This window comes from Lactuca saligna, chromosome 8 (assembly GCF_052625555.1).
Source record: "Lactuca saligna cultivar CGN05327 chromosome 8, ASM5262555v1, whole genome shotgun sequence".
NCBI lineage: Eukaryota > Viridiplantae > Streptophyta > Magnoliopsida > Asterales > Asteraceae > Lactuca > Lactuca saligna.
Genome location: NC_136424.1, coordinates 170,610,001 through 170,630,003, shown reverse-complemented (window position 1 = coordinate 170,630,003; position 20,003 = coordinate 170,610,001). Strand labels below are relative to the sequence as shown.

Here is a 20,003-nt window from a genome sequence, read left to right as displayed (position 1 = left end):
TTTTTCGTGGTGGAAATTAGTGAATCGTCATTCACTTACCTTCAAATATTCTGCAATTAGGGTTACGGCATCCTTCTCCTGAGTTGTGGAATATTGTGTTTGGTCCTAGCCTTAGTATTTCATTTGGGTGATTTACTAAGGACTCAATCAATTAACTAACTTGAATTTGTTTCTCCCATTTTGTAGATGTCAAAGTTCGACAACTATGGTCTTCCCAAATCCCGTGGAACAAGAATTCCACATGAAGATGGTATTCCACAATTCGATCAAGGAACAAGAAATCATGCTTCAATTCCTCCACCTCCTCCAATTGTTCTCCCTAACCCACAATATCGAAGAATTGAAAGGTTCAAGATCACTAAGGCCCTGTTGGAAATGAAACATGAAGATGTTAAATCCATGTGTGCCCACATTCTAGGAATGAAATCACACATCGATAGGTTGATAATGTTGGGTGTGTCATTCCCAGATGAGTTGGTTGTGAATTGGGTTTTGCAGTCACTTCCTGAATCATATAATGAGTTCAAAAGAAAGTATTATATGATGGATCATGATGATAACCTCATTGACCTAACTTACATGCTCATTGCTGCTGAATCAGAAATGATTTGGCGAAGCAATGGAGCGTATTTGTTGGGAAAGACAACCGACCATGCTTCCGAGGACGTTCTAAGAGAAGCGACCTGTGTTTGCTGAAAGGGCGTTGGATAGAAGTCTGCCCCAAGATCCTGAAGATTCCAAAGATGGGAGAGTCAAAGAGTATGGTTGTGGTTCAGGTAAAAATCCACTATCTAACTCCATTAAGTTCCTATTCATTGATTCTTAATACATGATGTGATAAGATTGCATTTGAATGTTTTGCAGGATCGGTGAAAAGAAAGGAAGCTTGATGAAAGAGCAAAATGAGTCTAATCACAAAGAAATGGATCTCGAGCACATGGACTTGAAGATTATAGTTTGAACTTATATATTTATGATACAATTGTTAGGAATATTCGAATACATAGTTTTCAATGGATTTTGCATTATAAGGACAAATGTTTTCCGCTGCTTCTATAAATAAAATAAATTTTGTTTGACTTATTTATTTATTTGTTTATTTTCTTGCAATGAAATCGTTATGAAAATTGATGTTTACATATTTCTACAACGAATGGATATGATTCTTATATATGGAAATGTCGAGAATTTACCAAATAGGGAGAGTTTCTCATCACCCAAATTTCAATTGGACAAAAAATTGGAATCACGCAACTTGGTTGCATGATGAATGAGAAATTTCATATTTGGAAATTAGACTAATTCGTTGACAAAGTGTCAAGTGAAGGACTAGGAGATCGAGCACAAAAAGTTGTGTTGATCAAGTCCACCATAAGAGTAAGAAAGATATTCGTCATGATTTACTAAAGGTTTAGTAAATATGATAAGATTAAGTGTAATTCGGAATTGATTAAAAAGGTTTAAATCACTGGCAGAACGAATAAGAAGAATCAAGTAGGCAGAAAGATAAAAGTTTCTCCATTCTAAGAAGAAGGGAGACTACCTTTTATGTTTTATGATAGGTCTTAATGATTAAGAACCATATCTCAAATGATCCTCTAAGTGAGTCTTAGTACAATTTTATGTTTAAGAAGAGGAATCAAGAATTGAAGAAATGGTTAAATCAAGAAGTCAATCATACTTCGTTCCAAAACAAGTCTTAGAGTTAAGATTGTGACAATGAGTGACAAGTATTAAAAGGTTTATAATGTTCATCAAATGTGGAAATTTGTGACGTCTCGGATAAGACAAAGACCAACTAGGACAAATTTATGAAGTGTTTTGATAAAAACTACACTAAGGTGCTGTTTGTTTTTCTTAAAAAAACTCTTCAAAACTCTTAATGCTGCGCGGCGCAGCACACGCGCAACACTTTTTGTCCCGCAGCAGTTTGTTTTTCGGAAGTCTTCGGGGCTTAAAACCTCTGCCCTTGTGCTTCTTGGGGAAGCACTTGTTATACCTCTTCCTACCTCTTCTCACCCCTTCAAATCTAAACTTAAAATATTCAACCCCAAAAAACCCTCAGTGCCTTTTTTTTCCAAAAATTGAACGTGTTATTATTACATTTTGTAATGGTATATATTTAATATTACATTTATGGTCCTTTACTTATATATTAAATTCTATTTTCATCCCTTTAATAATTAATACATTAAAACTATATCCCTTTAACTCTTTTCTCTCATTTAATTTATATAAGCTAATTAATTTTAATGTTGTTTTTTAAATAAGTTTCTAGAATTTCATTTTTTATTTTCTTTTTAAATAAGTGTCTAGAATTTCATTTTTTATTTTCTTTTTAAATAAGTGTCTTTTATTTTGTTTTAATTATGAAATAAAAAATAAAATGGAAAAACAGATTGTAACAAAACATATAACATATTATATTTTATTATTTCAATGTTTTAAGACTACAATTATTAAATTTTCTGTATTTAAAAATAATTTTCGGTTTATTAAATTAGTTTGTTTTAATTTTTTAATGTCTGCAGCAGTCTGCAGATGTTAACAAAAACAAACACGCTTCTTATTACAGTCTGCAGCCGTTTGGTCCACCTCTTCTGCGGTAGAGATTTGCAGAGGCGGTCCGCAGACTTTTTGAATTTTTGCTTCGAAAAAACAAACAACACCTAACTCTTGAATATTTGTTTGTCAGGAAATGTTTATTGACAAGAGAATCTTATATGTCAAGGAGTCAGTGGGAGTCTTAATGGTCTTGAAAGGTTTCAAGAACAAATCAAATAAACCTTATCGATCATCACTAGCACATGAGTTCAGGTTAACAACCTATCGTGTTGACACTATTTTGTTTCTGTGTTGTTCCAATTGAGTTAATTATGCATGTGAGTCCTATGAATTCTCTTTTGAATGCATAAAAGGCAAGGACCTTGATCAATGGAAAATACATTGATAGGAAAAGGTGAGCTACTTAAATACTTGGAAGACATGGTGGGCAGCCGTGCTACTATAAGGCAAAAAATCAAGATTAAGAAAGTTTGGTCCATATGAGTTTGAATTTGTCGTAAACCTTGGTTTTAACAAATTCACATGGATAGGAACACATACACCGTTTAAATCTAAGTGTCATAAGATTTCCTCCTTCATGAAAATGATTGTGAGAAAATGCTTTCACTAAGAAAGATTTTAAGAAGATAGTGATTGTAAAATTGCATTCTCGAATTTGATTATGATTACGGTATCCCTTTCCATGATTTGAATTGCGAGGTTTGGCAATTAGTCTTAATTGTTTAGACACACATATGAACTATCTAAGGCAAAGGTGTATAAGTTCAAGAAGCATTGATAAAAGATTATCAAAGAACTAAGTAGTAGAAACATGAACTTAAGAAATTCAATAAGTATTGTTTTTCTGAAAGTTAAGTTGTTTATGAATACATGTCAAAGCTAGTGGGAGCATAAGTCTTATGTTTTATAATAATCATCATGATAGTGGGAGCATAAATGTTATGATTGTATGATTATTATGGCACGTATTGCAAGTTGGAAATATTAATTATAGAAAACAAGAGTTATACCTTGCAAAGTCGTAAGGGTTGTAAAGTAGTTTTGCTATAATTAAGGGAGAGAATATTATGATTCATTTCAAATCTAAAGGCTTGGGTTGAGAAATGTTAATAAATTTAGTCAAAGGTACATAGTGTGTTCTTAAAATTTCGATTATGATTACGACATTCTGATGGGTTTTGGTCATAAGAACATCCTATGTGCTCATACAAACCCTAATGCTTGGATCTAGGTTTCTCTATTGTACATGCAAGTTATCCAAGACTATAAAACCTAATTCTAGCATACAAGTAATAATATTAACATAAGAATGGGTTTAAGACATTACCTTGATTGTTATGTAGCAATAATAATCCAATTCCTCCTTGTATTGACTTTAGAAAGCATAGAGTCACAAATGTCACTCCTCTAATGGTTCACAAACACCAAGAGCAAGAGGATGAAGAGGAGAGAGAGGATGGAGGCTGACCTAAAACGTGTGAAACCCTAGAAGGATGCTTAGCCACGTTTTTGGGTCATAAGGGATCTATATATATAGGAGGCTATGAGGGTTATCTAACAAGGAAACCCTAAGTTGGATGCTTAAGCCCTAAGCAACCCATAGATTCCTTTCCTTAAGGCCTTGGACGATTTCCTCATGGGCTTTCCCATAGAATTCGTCCACTCCTTAATATAAGGCAATCCATAGTCCAAATTGCAATTATCTTATAATTACAATTCCAGTCCCTTAAGTTTAATTAATCTCTTTTAGTCACAAAACTAATTACTAATTAATTCTTGACTAATATTAATTTAAACAATATGATTTCTCCTTTAATATATTATTCTCATAATATATTAATAAATCATATTTAATCTTTTCTCTCCAGAATTCATCCTATCAAGTTGCTTTGGTGAAGGCAACCCAAAAGGACCATGCACCATCGGGTCAAGTACATACCAAAATAGTTATGGACTTAGACACTAATCCAACACATTCCTCTTCACAATTCGAATTTTGAGAACATAGAAAATAAAACATTATGCATCGAGTCCCATACGCTTAGGGTATAGTGTCGATTGCAAATGCTTTATTATTTGACCATTCTAAAATTTTCCAAATGTCTAGCGCATTTAAAGGGAAAAGGGACTAGAATCGGTTTTGACTAAAATAATTAAACAACTATCAAAGGACAATCCAAAGTTGGACGAGGATTGGTTGCTTGTGAGTAGTCGGAAGCATGGTATTGGATGGACCATATCGACATTATTATGAATAGAAAAGATTCTATTAAGAATGAATTGTCATATGGAAATGATTCCATATTGGATGTACCATATCGACATTATTATGAATAGATAGGATTCTATTAAGAATAAGTTGTCATATGAAAAATATGGAAGCATGTCCATATTGGGAATTGAATAATGAAAATCTATGTGTAGATTAGAAACTTTTATGCAAAAGGATGTTTAAAGGAATGTACTTTGAATAAGAGACATCATATCTATGGAATTGTCTTGGAACAATCTTCGATAGAGGACTTTGTAATATCATTGGCAATAGTCTTTGTCATTTTGGTGCAGTGACATTACGAAAGGATCATTGCATAAAATGTTAGAATCTAGCATATTCAATAAGTGGCAAGAATTTGGTATTCTTTCACTTATGAAAAAAGATTTGGAGTTGTGAAGTGAGAGTGATTGGAAATGTGTTGAATTTGATATATTTCACAAAGTAAGAACCATAGGTAAACATTGTGTGCATGCTAAGAGCATGGGACAAGTGTAGTAATAATTCAAGTAAGAAGGTGATTACCCGAAACGACAAATAATGAGTAATTGATATGGTGATAAATAAAAGGTGTTTCATTTATACTCAAAGGTTTGAGGCCACATGGGATTAGTATTATTATTGTGTTTCACTTTGCATGTTTTGACTTCCTGAATAATTTAATTGAGTTTATTAAGAATAATCAGATTATTCAAACGGACCACAGTTAATCATACATTGGAAGTATGTATGAATGAAGACTGTCATGAATTGGTTGTAGATTGTCTAAAGCGTATTAGACATAGCAAAGGTTTGCTACAATGTTCATGAGTGCTTATGAATATGATTTTGAGCATTGGATTAACCCTGCGTTCACTTGGATCGCTTCATGGATGTTATCACGAGCGATTGGTGAGACGATAATATCTTGTATTCTTGAAACCGAGATGTGTGAGTTGTATCTTGCGAATCGGTTGCACATTGATAATATGTAAATGCACCAGTAACTCGGTGTTATAAAACTTATTATTGTGTGTGATTTGGTGAGTGAGTGCAAGCAAACATTGAGTTGAAGTTTATCCGTTCCTTTTACCCAGAGTGGGATAAAAGCGATATCTGTGGGCCCCTCGGTGATTCAGTGATGACAAACATAAATGCTCGGCCGGGCTAGGGATAATTTGATTTGTTCAATTAGTCGGTCGTCGTAAATTGGAAATCGAGAAACAACACATAGACTGAGAGAATAATTTCAATCCATGTCTCGTGTCAATACGATATCTAGAATGGAGGAATATATGATCCCTTATCTGAAGGATAGGTTACTGATAAGATCAGAGTTTGACAGCGTCTTTGAGAGCTACGATTGCAAATCGAGGTGTACTTACATTTGTAGTTACTAGACTTATCTAAGTGGGAGACTGTTGGATTAGTGTCGAAGCCAGTAACCATATTTGGTAAATACTTGACCTGATTATGCATGGTCCTTTTGGGTTGCCTTCACCAAAGCAACTTGACTTGAGAAATAATAGAGAAAGAGGTTATTATGATTTATTAATATGTTATAAGAATAATATATTAAAGGAGAAATCATATTTGTTTAATTAATATTGTTCAATAATTAATTAGGAATTAATTTTGTGATCAAGTGTAATTAATTAAACTTGAGGGGCTGAATTGTAATTATATGATAGTTGCAAAATAGGGTAAGGATTATCCTAAAATATGGGTGGACGAAATCTAAAGGATATGTATCCTTGAAATCGTCCAAAGATATGGGCTTTCAAGGCTTATCTTATTGTTACTTGGTGGGCAAGCAACTAGATAAGGATAAGTACTGAAATCCTACTCTATACACCTATATAAAGACTCCTAAGGCTCATGAATTTGTCCATATCTTCCCGAGGGTTCCTAGGGACGAAATTCTATACGTCTTCTCTCTCTCTCTCTCTCTCTATTACCTCTCCATTTGCTCTTGGTGTTTGTGAGCCATTAGAGGCACTACACTTGTGGTGCTTGCTTTCAAGACTTACGGTTTGAAGATTCAAGTTGTTATTACAATATAACAACAAGAGGTATGTAATCTAACCTTCTTGGTTAATTTAGAAAATAGAAATCATCTTTAGGGTTTTATTATGTGTTCATAATGTTGTGTATCTAATAGTGAAAACGTAGATCCAATGCTAGGGTTGCATGTACACATAGGATTGTTTGTATAAAACCCAACAAGAATTACCATCTAGAATTACCAGTTGTATATATGGAAACAAAAACATATATTCACGGTTGTATTTATTATTTAGCATTTATTTTTTTGATTTTTTTGATTTTATTTTAATCATTAATCAAACTTGAAAAGACAAATTAAAAATGTATAAAATCTTTTGTTTGGTTTAGCAACGACATTAGGTGGTTCTTTATATGAGAGAGAGAGAGAGAGAGAGAGAGAGAGAGAGAGAGTAGTAGGGTGGATGAGGAAGACCATGTGTGTCAATTAACCATAAAATTTTATGGATAGATAAAAATAGGTAGTGGAAGAATAAATATCCATTTAACAAATGAATGAAAAGTTGAAATACTTTTTACTTTTTTATTTACAATAACTATAAGTTTTATCTTAATAATTACGACATAAACATGATTTGATACAAATAGAATTGCATATGGTTTTAGGTTTACCCGAACACCATTCAGTTTGGAACTAACCTAAAAGACATATAGGTAGTAAGTCTAAAGATGACAAGATGAAAAAAGATTATCGTTGTCTTTTATCTTCATAATGAGTAAAATTTGAAGATTACAACAAATCTTTATTTACCCATTAATTTTGTCAATCCTTATATTTTTGTTTGTGTTATATGTTCATAAAAAAGGAATAGCTAAGGGATTTATTGTCAAAATAAAAAAAAAAAAAAGAAAAAAGAAATATGGTGGTGTGAAGTGTAAACAGTAAAGTATGAGCAAAAGAACTCTCAATAAATTGTTTTTTGTATAATTGACTTACAGAGAAGCAGTACCCGAAACGGAATTAAAATCCACTACATATTTAAACCAGGGTATAGTTGTCATTGCATTATACATTTTAGTGGATTAATTAACTTCTTCGATATGGAAGAATCAACACCCTTATTAGAATAGGGGAAGGGGTATTGCCTTCAATTTAGGAAAAATAAATCTTCCTTCCTTGATTACACTTCTTGTGTACAATTTAGGAAAACTAAATCTTATCGTTTAATTTAGGAAACGTAAATCTACCTTCCTTGATTTACACTTCTTGTGTACAATTTAGGAAAAGTAAATCTTATCGTTCAATTTAGGAAAAGTAAATCTTCCTTCCTTGATTTACACTATTTGTGTACAATATTCACTCTTATCGTTCACAATTTTTCTTCATTCAGCCACCGTCTTCCATTCTTGGTCCATCATAATCTTCTTTTGTAAGCCAAACAACCACTTTGATCTTCATTTTGTGTACAATATTATGAATCAGGGCCTTTCGTTTTTGGTTAATCATAATACTGTTTTTCATATCTAAAGAAAGAATATATCTTCCTTTTTTTTTTAGCATAAACGTTTCTTGTTTCAAGATCTACTATATTTTGTCTGACCACTTTTCCATCCAAACCATCAGAGCAGAAAAGTAATCTAACTAGAATGGCGGAGGAGGTCACTAACACCGTGGTTGGGAAAATAGTGGACTTGTTGTTTAGTGCGGCTAAATGGGAGATTGATTACGTCCGAAATTGCACTAAAAATGTTGACATGTTGAGGAATGAAGCTCAAAAGCTCAAGGATATGACGGATAGGATTCAACAACGAATCCATGCAGCTAAAGAAAATGGAGATGTTCTCTTAGTTGGTGTGCAGAACTGGATGGACATGGCAAACATTGAAATATCCAAGGCGGAAGAGTTTCTTGAAGAAGAAGCCAATGCCAAGAAGACGTGCTTCAACTTACAACCTTGTGTCAATTTGAGCACCCTCCACCATTACAGTAAGATGGCGATAAACTATACCCCTTTTCTTTTGCAGCATCAAGAAGATGGTCAAACTTATGAATCTTGTGTCTCCATTCTCACTCGCACCCCAATATTGGTAGATCTCTACCAAACAAAGAATCTTGATGATATTGATACCCACAAGTTGGCGTTGAGGGAAATCATCGAAGGTATCAAAGATGAGAGGACACGAATGGTTTGAATTTATGGGTTAGGAGGTGTAGGGAAAACTACATTAGCCAAGGAAGCTGCTGCAAAAGTGAAGAAACTATTTGCAGACATTGTGTTTATAACTGTTTCATAGACTGTAGACGTTGAAAAGATTAATAAGAATGTTGAAGTAGCTGCAAAGCGGATAATGATTAATGAGGAGAAGGTTCTAATCATTTTAGATGACATATGGGAACAACTGGTCCTATCTGATCTAGGCATACCATGTGGGAATGAGCACATGAATTGCAAGATTTTGTTGACTTCTAGAAGAATGGATGTATGTGAAGGGATGAACGTCGATAGGAATATCTGTGTAAATGCTTTAAAGAAGAAAGAAGCGTGGGTGCTCTTCAAACGTATAGTTGGTGATGAGAAGTTAGCGAATGACACTAGTATGGAGAAAATTGCAAAAGAAGTGACTAAAGAATGTGGTGGATTGTCCCTCATCATTCGAGCGGTGGGAAATGATTTAAAAAATAAATCAATTCATGTATGGGAGGCAACACTTGACCGACTACGAAACCATGCCCCACTAGAGATCCATCAAGAGATAAGGAAAACATTTACTCATTTGAAGCTGAGCTATGACTTGCTTGGCAGTAAAGAAGCTAAATCATGCTTCTTATTGTGTAGTTTGTTCAGTGAAGATGAAATCATAGATACTTTATGTTTAGCAGAATATGGGGTGGGTCTGCGGATATTTGATAATCTGTGTAGCATTAACGATGCCAGAAAAAGAATCCAGATGGCAGTTGACACACTCACATCTTCTTCCGTGTTATTGTCCGAGGGAAACAAAGTAAAAATGCACGATGTTGTTCGTGATGTGGCTTTGTTAATAACTTCGTCTTCTGATGGTGAAGAGAAGGAGAAGTTTTTAGTGGAGGCTGGAAATAAAGATACGACAGAATGGCAACCAAGAAACAGAACCTCAGAAAGCTACACCAAGATCTCACTCATGGATAATAGAATTCGTAAGCTTCCCGATCATGAGCTTCATTTCCCACTCCTTGATACTTTCCTTATACGATACAATCTTCTTTCAATTATTCCTGATGAATTCTTTCGAGGCATGAAAGAAGTTAAAGTTTTAGATATGTCTCATAATAAAATCAGATCCCTCCAACAATCACTGAAGCTGCTCACAAAACTCATCACGCTTGATCTAAGTTTAAATAGATCTCTCAAAGAAATTTGTATAGTTGGGGAGCTAAAATTGTTGGATTAATGTCTAAGTCCATAACTATAATTGGTAATACTTGACCCGACCCGGCATGGTCCATTTGGGTTGCATGGCATCATGCACTTGGATAGACTATAATGAGAGAAATAAGACACTTATGGTTATTAATATATTATAAGTTCTAGTATATTAATAATAAGAATAATAAGATTATTTAATTAGTATTGATCAAGAATTAATCTAGGATTAATTAAGTGATCAAAAGAAGACTAATTAAATATATGGGTTGATTGTACAAATCATCCATACTTATATAGTGGGCTAATGCTCCATGGATAATCAAGTTGGGCTAAAACCCATAGGATGGTCCTGTTGGATTAATGTCTAAGTCCATAACTATAATTGGTAAGACTTGACCCGACCCGGCATGGTCCATTTGGGTTGCATACCATCATGCACTTGGATAGACTAAATGAGAGAAATAAGACACTTACGGTTATTAATATATTATAAGTTCTAATATATTAATAATAAGAATAATAAGATTATTTAATTAGTATTGATCAAGAATTAATCTAGGATTAATTAAGTGATCAAAAGAATAATTAAATATATGGGTTGATTGTGTAAATCATCCATACTTGTATAGTGGGCTAATGCTCCATGGATTATCTAGTTGGGCCAAAACCCATATGATACTCCATGGATGCTCCATGGTGTATTTGAACCCATGGATCCAAGGAAATGGAAAGTCATGACAATTAAAGTTTACCCTAATTGTAACACTATATATAGATATTATTCTTGACCAAAATCGGCCACTAGTGAGAATAAGAGAGGGCTAGCCGATTTCATGAAGTGTAGAATTCTCTCTAAGTTATTCTATGTGTTTTGATGATTGTGAACCATTTGAGGTGTCACACTTGGGGCACTAGGCACTCAAGCTTCATGAAGACAAGCACGATTAAAGAGGTATGTATTCTATCTTGTTATATTGATATTTTGTATGCTAGATTAGGATAATACCTTGGATGTTCATATTTGCATGTATAATAGAGAAAACATAGATCCAAGGTATTTAGGGTTGCATGTACACTTAGGAGTGTTAGAATGCTTATAACCCAACAGGTCCATGGATGCTCCATGGTGTATTTGAATCCATGGATCCAAGGAAATGGAAAGTCATGACAATTAGGGTTTACCCTAATTGTAACGCTATGTAAAGATCTTAATCTTGACAAAATCGGCACTAGTATTATTCTAGAGAGGGCTAGCCGATTTCATGAAGTGTAGAATTCTCTCTAAGTTATTCCAAGTGTTTATGGTGTTGTGTGAACCATTTGAGGTGTCACACTTGGGGCACTAGGCACTCAAGCTTCATGAAGACATTCTACATCAAAGAGGTATGTATTCTATCTTGTTATATTGATAGTTTTGTATGCTAGATTAGGATAATACCTTGGATGTTCATATTTGCATGTATAATAGAGAAAACATAGATCCAAGGTATTTAGGGTTGCATGTACACTTAGGAGTGTTAGAATGCTCATAACCCAACAGTGGTATCAGAGCCTAGGCTTATTTTCTTGTTATACTTGCAATAGAAGTTGAAAAATCGAAATTGGTGCTATCAGCCCAGCAGACTCGCCGAGTCCATGAAGGGACTCGACGAGTCCAAGGCAAAATGCATCCAACTCGCCGAGTTATGTTCATGCACTCGACGAGTTGGACCCCAGATAGCATATTTTTGAGGTTTTTGGCTAGAAATGGACTAGGAACATTACCCTAAGTTGTTTTTGAACTTATAAACTTGTTTTTTAATGTGTTAATGTTCATGCTAATCCATTTTCAAAGATAATTGTCAATAGATTCATGTTTTGTGTTAGTTTAAAGGTTAGACTAATTACATGAAAAAGTTTGATTTGAATTATCTTGTTCTTATGAGTTGCTTAGATTAATAGAAAAGTTAATTGAAATAGTTGTTTTCAATCCATTTTAATCTAAGAGTTGAGTATAAAATGTGTTTGTGTAACTTGTCCTCAAGTTACATGAAGAGTCACATTAAAGACTCATAAAACTCATAAAATTGGCAAAGGTTACAAAAAAAAAATGAAGAGTCTAGTTCTCATTAATTGGAGTTATGACTCCATAATTTGTCCTCAAGTTATGGAGGACCAAGAGTCTCTTCATTAAATAAATAAAAAAAATAATGTAACCTTAATTAATTCCATAAGTTATAAAAATAAAGAAAAGTTAATTCTTTTGTTAGTTTAAAGTCTTCCATAAGTTATGGAACTTGAAGAGTTTTTGGATTAAAACTACTTTAAACACATAATTTATGGAATTAATTAGTTTTGAATAGTTTCAAAACTTGCCCTCAAGTTTTGGAATTTGTAAAGTTTTCTCTTATGAATACTTTAATTCCAAGTTAGCCCTTAGAATTTTAAGAGTTAAAATTCAACCCTTATACGTTATAATATTATAAGTTAATAATATATATATATATATATATATATATATATATATATATATATATATATATATATATATATATATATATATATATATATATATATATATATGTATAAGAGTAAAGTCAGTCCTACCGCTAGTACGCCTCATTCACGAAGTCGGTCTATAAGGTGGGTATAAGGTTGTTGCCTATAAAATAGCAACTTAATGGGTGTCCACTCTCACCCACCGCTTGCTTGACTGGTGGAGGGTCGTTAGCCGAACGGGTTTGACAGGACTATAATTCTCCCGTCATTAAAAGTATTAATGATAAATACTAAGTAACTAAACTCTTAATAATTCCCAAACTTAGTTACTTAGGAAAATATGAATAAGGTGCTAATCCATGAAATTACACTTTACACTTTGTCTAAGTCGTTAGTGGAGCGTGTGTGGTTAACCGGCACACTAACATGGACTTAACAAGGTAGGTAAAGGGTGACTTAATATTTATCATAGTATCGATGGAGCGTGTGTGGTTAACCGGCACATCGATTGAGGGGTAATTTATTAAGGGTACCAAGTAATTTGCATGGTTACTTCACACCTTGTTTTGTGATCCTCGGCATCCCAGTCACAAAACCTGAAGGGCACACTCGAGATTGAAACATGCCATTGAACAGTTCAATGAATCTCAAAAGATCTAGGAGTTTCAAATCCAATTAAAACCTAATAATACATTTCGTTTATCTTGGTGGAAATTGGTGAATCGTCATTCACCTACCTTCAAATTGTTTTATAGCTTGGATTACGGCATACCTCTTCTAAGTTATAAAATAGTTTGTTGGGTCCTAGCCTTAATATTTCATATTGGGTGTCATATTAAGGACTATAAATCAACTATCTTGAATATCTCCCATAACATGTCTGGTTTAGACATTTATGATCTTCCCAAATCTCTTGAAATAAGCTTTCCTAATGAAGATGATGTCCCATGGATATCATACTTCTTTCTCCTCCTCCAATTATTCTCCCCAACCCACAAGTTCTTGAAAAGTTTAAGGTGACTCAAGTCCTATTGGCAAGGAAAGGTCTAGGTGTGGTCACATCTTGGAGATGTAGTCACATATTGACAAGCCGAGAGAGTTGGGTGTTAAAGTCTTGAGAAAGTTGGTGGTTCAACTACTTTCTAAGTCACATAATGAGTTCTTTTGGAACACCTATGAAACAGACTATGACAAGACCCTTAATGATCTTATCTATTTGCTAAGATCAACTTCCTGAAACTTTATGGACAGTGACAATGGTAACACTGGAAATACAGAAAAAACATTCTTTTCCCAAGGAAAGGGATTGACCATAGTCAACTAGGTTGACCAAATGGTAAAGAGAAAAGGCTAAGTCTGTAATAGTCCCGTGTACCATTATCAAAGGGTCCATATGTTTATATTGCCAAAGAAAGGGTCATTAGTTGCGAAGCTGCCAGATTTACCTAAGGATGTTAAAGTCAATAAGTTTGACTCTACTTCAGGTAAAGTCCACTATCTAACTCTGCTAAGTTTCTATTCTGAGATTCTTATTACATGATGTGACTGGGTCACATGTTGATGTTTTAAGAATCAAAGAAAAAGTGAAGGAACTTAAAGAAAGAATATGTTGAATCTGATCGCATAGATGGATTTCTATCGCGTAGTTTGAAGATCGGATTCTTGAGCTACTTCTTAGGAGTTATGAAGTATTGCTTAGGAATAGATAACAACAAGTTTTCATATGGATTGTAAGGATAAGTTTTTCCGCATAGTTTTAAAATAAAAGAAAATTTTTGTTTTTTTTTTATTTTAAAAATATCCTTACAATGGCATTTGAGGAAAAAAATTGTTGCTTATATGATTCCATTAATAGCATGAGTGGAAATATGAAATTGATTCCTTCATTTGTGGTAATGTCTAGATTAAATTTACCAAATAAGGAAAGATTCTCATCATCCAAAGTCTCAATTGGACCGGGACTTGGAATCATGCAAGTTCTATAGCATGATGAATGAGAACTTTCAAGTATTGGAAAAATTAAGACTAATTACTTGATCACATGGATGTGTGAGTCAAGTAATGGACTAAGGGATCGAGTACATAGTTATGTGCACTGATTAAGTCCACCACAAAAGATATAAGGCTATTCGTCATAGTTTACTAAAGCTCAGTAAATATGATTATACTCACAAGCTTAAGTGTAACTCTGAGACATTGGAAAAGGTTCCAATGCATGGCAGAGCGGATAAGAAGAATCAAATTAGGCAGAAGGATAAAAGTTTCTCAAATCTAAAAAGATGGGAGAGTACTTTAGTATCAGCTTTGTGATCATCTCAATGATTAAGAAACCATATCAAAATTAGTGCTTTAAGGAAGTCTTAGTGCATTCTTATGACTAAGAAGAAGGGATCTTCAATTGTTGAAGTGGTTAAATCAAGAAGATGAGTCATACTTCGTTCCAATACAAGTCTTAGAGTCATACTCCAAGATTGTAATTTGAGTGACATGTCTTTAAGAAGGTTTAAAAACACTTATCAAATGTAAGAGTAAAAGTTTTCTACTCTTGTACATTTGAAATTGGTAAGTTGTGATGTTTTGGATAAAACAAAGACCAACTAAGGCCAATTGTGTGAAGTGTTTGTCTTGATTAGAATCCGCACTATCTCTTGGATGTTTGACAAGGGAGTCTTATAGGTCAAGAGGACAGTAGGATTCTTAAAGGTCTTGAACGTCTAAAGAACTAATCAAGAATAGAACCTAGAGTTCTTCTCTAGCACACGAATTAAGGTTTATAACCTATCGTGTTGACATATTCTGTGCCCATTCCAATTAAAGTTGGCTTTGCATATGAGTTCTTAGAGTTCTCAATTGGTTGCACAACAACTTGGAAGCAATGGCAGGCTCTTGAGCTGCCAGGTGGCAAGAAATTAAGATTGAGTTCAACCCATATGGTTTTGGATTTGTCATTATCTTTGTCTTGTGATTATGGTTTTGACAAATTCACATGGATAAGAACACATACACCATTAAATCTAAGTGTCATAAGGTTTCTCTCCGATTCATGAAAATGATGGTGAGGAAACACTTTCACTAAGTAGATTTTAGCTAGATAGCAATTGTGATGTTTGCATTCTCAAAGTTGTTAGTGGAGCGTGTGTGGTTTACCGGCACACTAACTTGGACTTGTGAGAAATGGCAAAGGTCAAAACAATCAAGACTATGATTACGGCATCCCTTTTCATAGTTCTTAAAATTGTTTTGACACACCCATGAGCTATCTAAGAGAAGGTGTATGATTTTTGATAAAGTTTTATCAAAACAATCTAGTATCAGAAATCTGAACTTTGGTAAGAAAGTCAATGAAGTATTAATTTCTAGAAGTCCAGCTGATTTCTGAGTACTTGTCAAAGCTAGTGGGAGCATAACTGTAATGCTAATAATCATCATGTTAGTGGGAGCATGATAATTATGATAAGAATTGCAAGTTAGCAATGTTAATTATAGAAAACAAAAGGTTTCAATTGGGAAAAGTTGTTTTGCTATAATTAAGGGAGAGGAAATTATACTTCATCTCAAATCTATAAGCTTAGATCGTAAGGTTTTAATGATTTAGTCAAGGAAATATATATGCATTTCATGTTGGAATGGCTCAACATAAGGAAATTTTGTATATGGGTCCATTATTTGCATTCTAAAATTCGATTATGATTACGGCATCCCTTTTCATAATCTGAATTATGAGAACTTGGCAAATAGAAATGGAAATGTTAAAGCAAAAGACTGGTTTAGTCTTTATGTGAGACATCATGAATCATGTCCCATATGCTTCGGATATAGGATCGATTACATGTGCTATATTCATCCTTTCTAAAAGTTTCCAAATGCCTGGGGCATTAAGAAGGGAAAAAGGTTTAGAACTGGATATGACTAAAAGGATTAAACAATTGTCGAGGACAATCTAAGGTTTACCAAAGATTGGTTGCTCAAGGACAGTTGGAAGTATAGTGATAATTCTGGAAGGACCATATTGACATAATCTGTAAGGAGGCAACTCTTGTTCAGAAGAGATAGTCAAAATGGAATCTGGAAATGTTTCAAAGTTAGATTTTTCAATCTGTTTAAGATTAGGAAACTTAATGCAAAAAGGATGTTTCCAAGGAGTTGTTCTCCTTTGGAATAATTTGTAAATGATTGTTGCCAAGTCCTTGTGAATTTGTGCATAATCATTACAAGAGGATCAATGCATATAAGTTTAGAATCTAACAGATTTCAGTAAATGACATGAATTTGGAATTCTTGTATTTACAGTAAGGATTTGGGAGTGTGAAAAGAGAATCATTGAAGTTATGTTCAATTGATCTAGTTCACAAAGTAAAGATCATAGACAAACATAGTATGCATACTTGGTGTATGGCATGACTAGTGTTTAGAAAACATAGTGTACATGCTTGGAGCAGGGGACAACTATTGTTTTAAATTCAAGAATAAAGTTGATAGCTGAAACAGTATACAATGAATAATGTGTAATCATATGGTGATAAATAAAAGGTGTTTTATTTATGTTCATAGGTTTTGATACCATATTGGATTCAATTATTATTGTGTTTCACTTTGCATGTTTTGACTTCCCGAATAAACTAGGTTATTCTTCCGGAATGACTAAGTTATTCAAACCATCCACAGTCGGTCATATGTTGGAAGTAGATATGAATTAAGACTGTCATGGGTTGGCTTGTAGAGGTCTAAGGTGTTGGAAAAATGGCTACAACACTCATGAGTGCTCATAAGTTCTGAGTATTGGATTCAACCCGCGCTCCTTGGAATCACTTCATGGATTTTATCACGAGTGATCATGAGATGATAATATCTTATATTCTTCAAACCTAGAGATATGAGTTGTTACTATGAGTTGATAGTACATTGATTGCACGAAAACGCATTGGTAACTCGATGTTATAAAACGTGCCTTTGTTTATGATTCAACAAGTAGTAGAACAAGCCATATGAGTCGAAGTTTATCCATTCCTTTTACCTTCAGGATAAAAGCGATATCTGTGGGCCCCTCGATGATTTGATGATGACAAATGGAAGTGCTCGGCCGGGCCAGGACTGATTTGATTTGTTCAATTAGTCAGTCATCATAAATCGGAAATCGGGAAACAACAAATGGACAGAGAGAATGATTATAATCCATGTCTCAGTCCATATGATATCTAGAATGGAGGAATATATGATCCCTTATCTAATGGACCAGTCATTGACAAAGGTCAGAGTTCATCTACAAGGTCAAAGTTCGACAGAAGCTTTTGAGAGCTACGATTGCCAGTTGGTTCCTGAAGTCATACGCAATAATAGTTTTAGACTTATCCAAGTGGGAGACTGTTGGATTAATGTCTAAGTCCATATCAATAATTGGTAAGACTTGACCTGACCCGGCATGGTCCATTTGGGTTGCATGGCATCATGCACTTGGATAGACTATAATGAGAGAAATAAGACACTTATGGTTATTAATATATTATAAGTTCTAGTATATTAATAATAAGAATAATAAGATTATTTAATTAGTATTGATCAAGAATTAATCTAGGATTAATTAAGTGATCAAAAGAAGACTAATTAAATATATGGGTTGATTGTATAAATCATCCATACTTATATAGTGGGCTAATGCTCCATGGATAATCAAGTTGGGCTAAAACCCATAGGATGGTCCATGGATGCTCCATGGTGTATTTGAACCCATGGATCCAAGGAAATGGAAAGTCATGACAATTAAGGTTTACCCTAATTGTAACGCTATATAAAGATCTTATTCTTGACAAAATCGGCACTATTATTATTCTAGAGAGGGCTAGCCGATTTCATGAAGTGTAGAATTCTCTCTAAGTTATTCCAAGTGTTTATGGTGTTGTGTGAACCATTTGAGGTGTCACACTTGGGGCACTAGGCACTCAAGCTTCATGAAGACATTCTACATCAAAGAGGTATGTATTCTATCTTGTTATATTCATAGTTTTGTATGCTAGATTAGGATAATACCTTGGATGTTCATATTTGCATGTATAATAGAGAAAACATAGATCCAAGGTATTTAGGGTTGCATGTACACTTAGGAGTGTTAGAATGCTCATAACCCAACAAAAAGACCTTGAGATTCTAAAGGTTAGAGGTACCGGAATTGAATTGATTCCTAAAGAGATTGGTCAACTGACCAACTTAAGGCTGTTGGATGCGGGCGAATGTTACTATTTAGCTCGTGTAACACCAGGTGTCATATCAAAGCTCACTTGGTTGGAAGAGTTGTATATTGGAACCGATGAGAAGAATGCAATGTCTCGCCTTGGTCTTATGGAAATAAGTAACTTGAAATCATTCAGAGCTCTGCATTTATGTATGGGGTCAGATGGTGGTAATATTTTTCCCGAAGGCACCTACTTCGAAAAGTTTAAAGAATTCTTTTTTCGATTTTAGGACAGCGAAAGGTGGTCTCTTTTCAAGGAAGGATCAAAATCATGTTTAAAACGCCAACTACACATTGAAAGTTCTAGGTTCCCATTCAAGATGCCAATCAAGAAACTGTTTCAAGTAAGTGATGGTATATTACTAAAGTTTATAAGAGATTTGAATAACATCATACCAGACCTTTATGGAGAGAGTACTATTGATGAATTAAAGTCCATTGAATTGATTGGTTGTGGCAATGTTTCATGCTTGGTGAAGACAACGGATGAGGATGCAACACAAACATTTGTTGCATCCAATGACCTGATGCTTGATCAAAGGAAAACAACAAAGAAAAAGTATTTCTCCCAAGTGGAAAAAATCTGTCTGAATGAGCTAGAGAACATGAAGTTTCTTTTTGATTGTTCATCTCAATATATAAGCTTACGTAATCTACAAGAAATTGAAATTACAAGGTGTCATTCCTTGTTGATGGTATTCCCGTTAGGTGTAGCATAAGGGCTTTCCAATCTGAGACGTATACATATTTTGAGGTATGACAGTTTGATGGTATTGATTTCTGGTGGAGATGAGCAAACAGCTGATGATGACATTGAGTTCCCTAGACTTACCCATATTTCCCTTTTGGTTTTTGCCACAACTAAAGAGCTTCTACTCTGGGGATTCTACAGTCAAATATCCTTCTTTGGAGTTTATCCATGTGAGAAATTGTAGTAGAATGAAGAGATGGGGTTCCGGAGTCCACAATATGCCCAATGTCAAATTTGGTGATCATCAACGAATCCTTAATTTGTTCCATTGATGATCTTTTCAGCAAGTACATGTACAATGAGAGAGGTATATATGAAAAG

The 20,003-nt window shown here is 34.1% G+C and overlaps 1 protein-coding gene across 1 annotated transcript; it reads left to right on the top strand.

Annotated features, from left to right (window-relative positions):
• Positions 1-8,467: 8,467 nt before the first annotated feature.
• LOC145010302 (putative disease resistance protein At1g61300) lies at positions 8,468-10,252 on the top strand. The gene is made up of 2 exons (XM_078968862.1): positions 8,468-9,007; positions 9,116-10,252. The coding sequence occupies exons 1-2, from the start codon at positions 8,468-8,470 to the stop codon at positions 10,250-10,252; spliced, it is 1,677 nt and encodes a 558-aa protein (XP_078824988.1).
• The last annotated feature ends 9,751 nt before the right edge of the window (positions 10,253-20,003 follow it).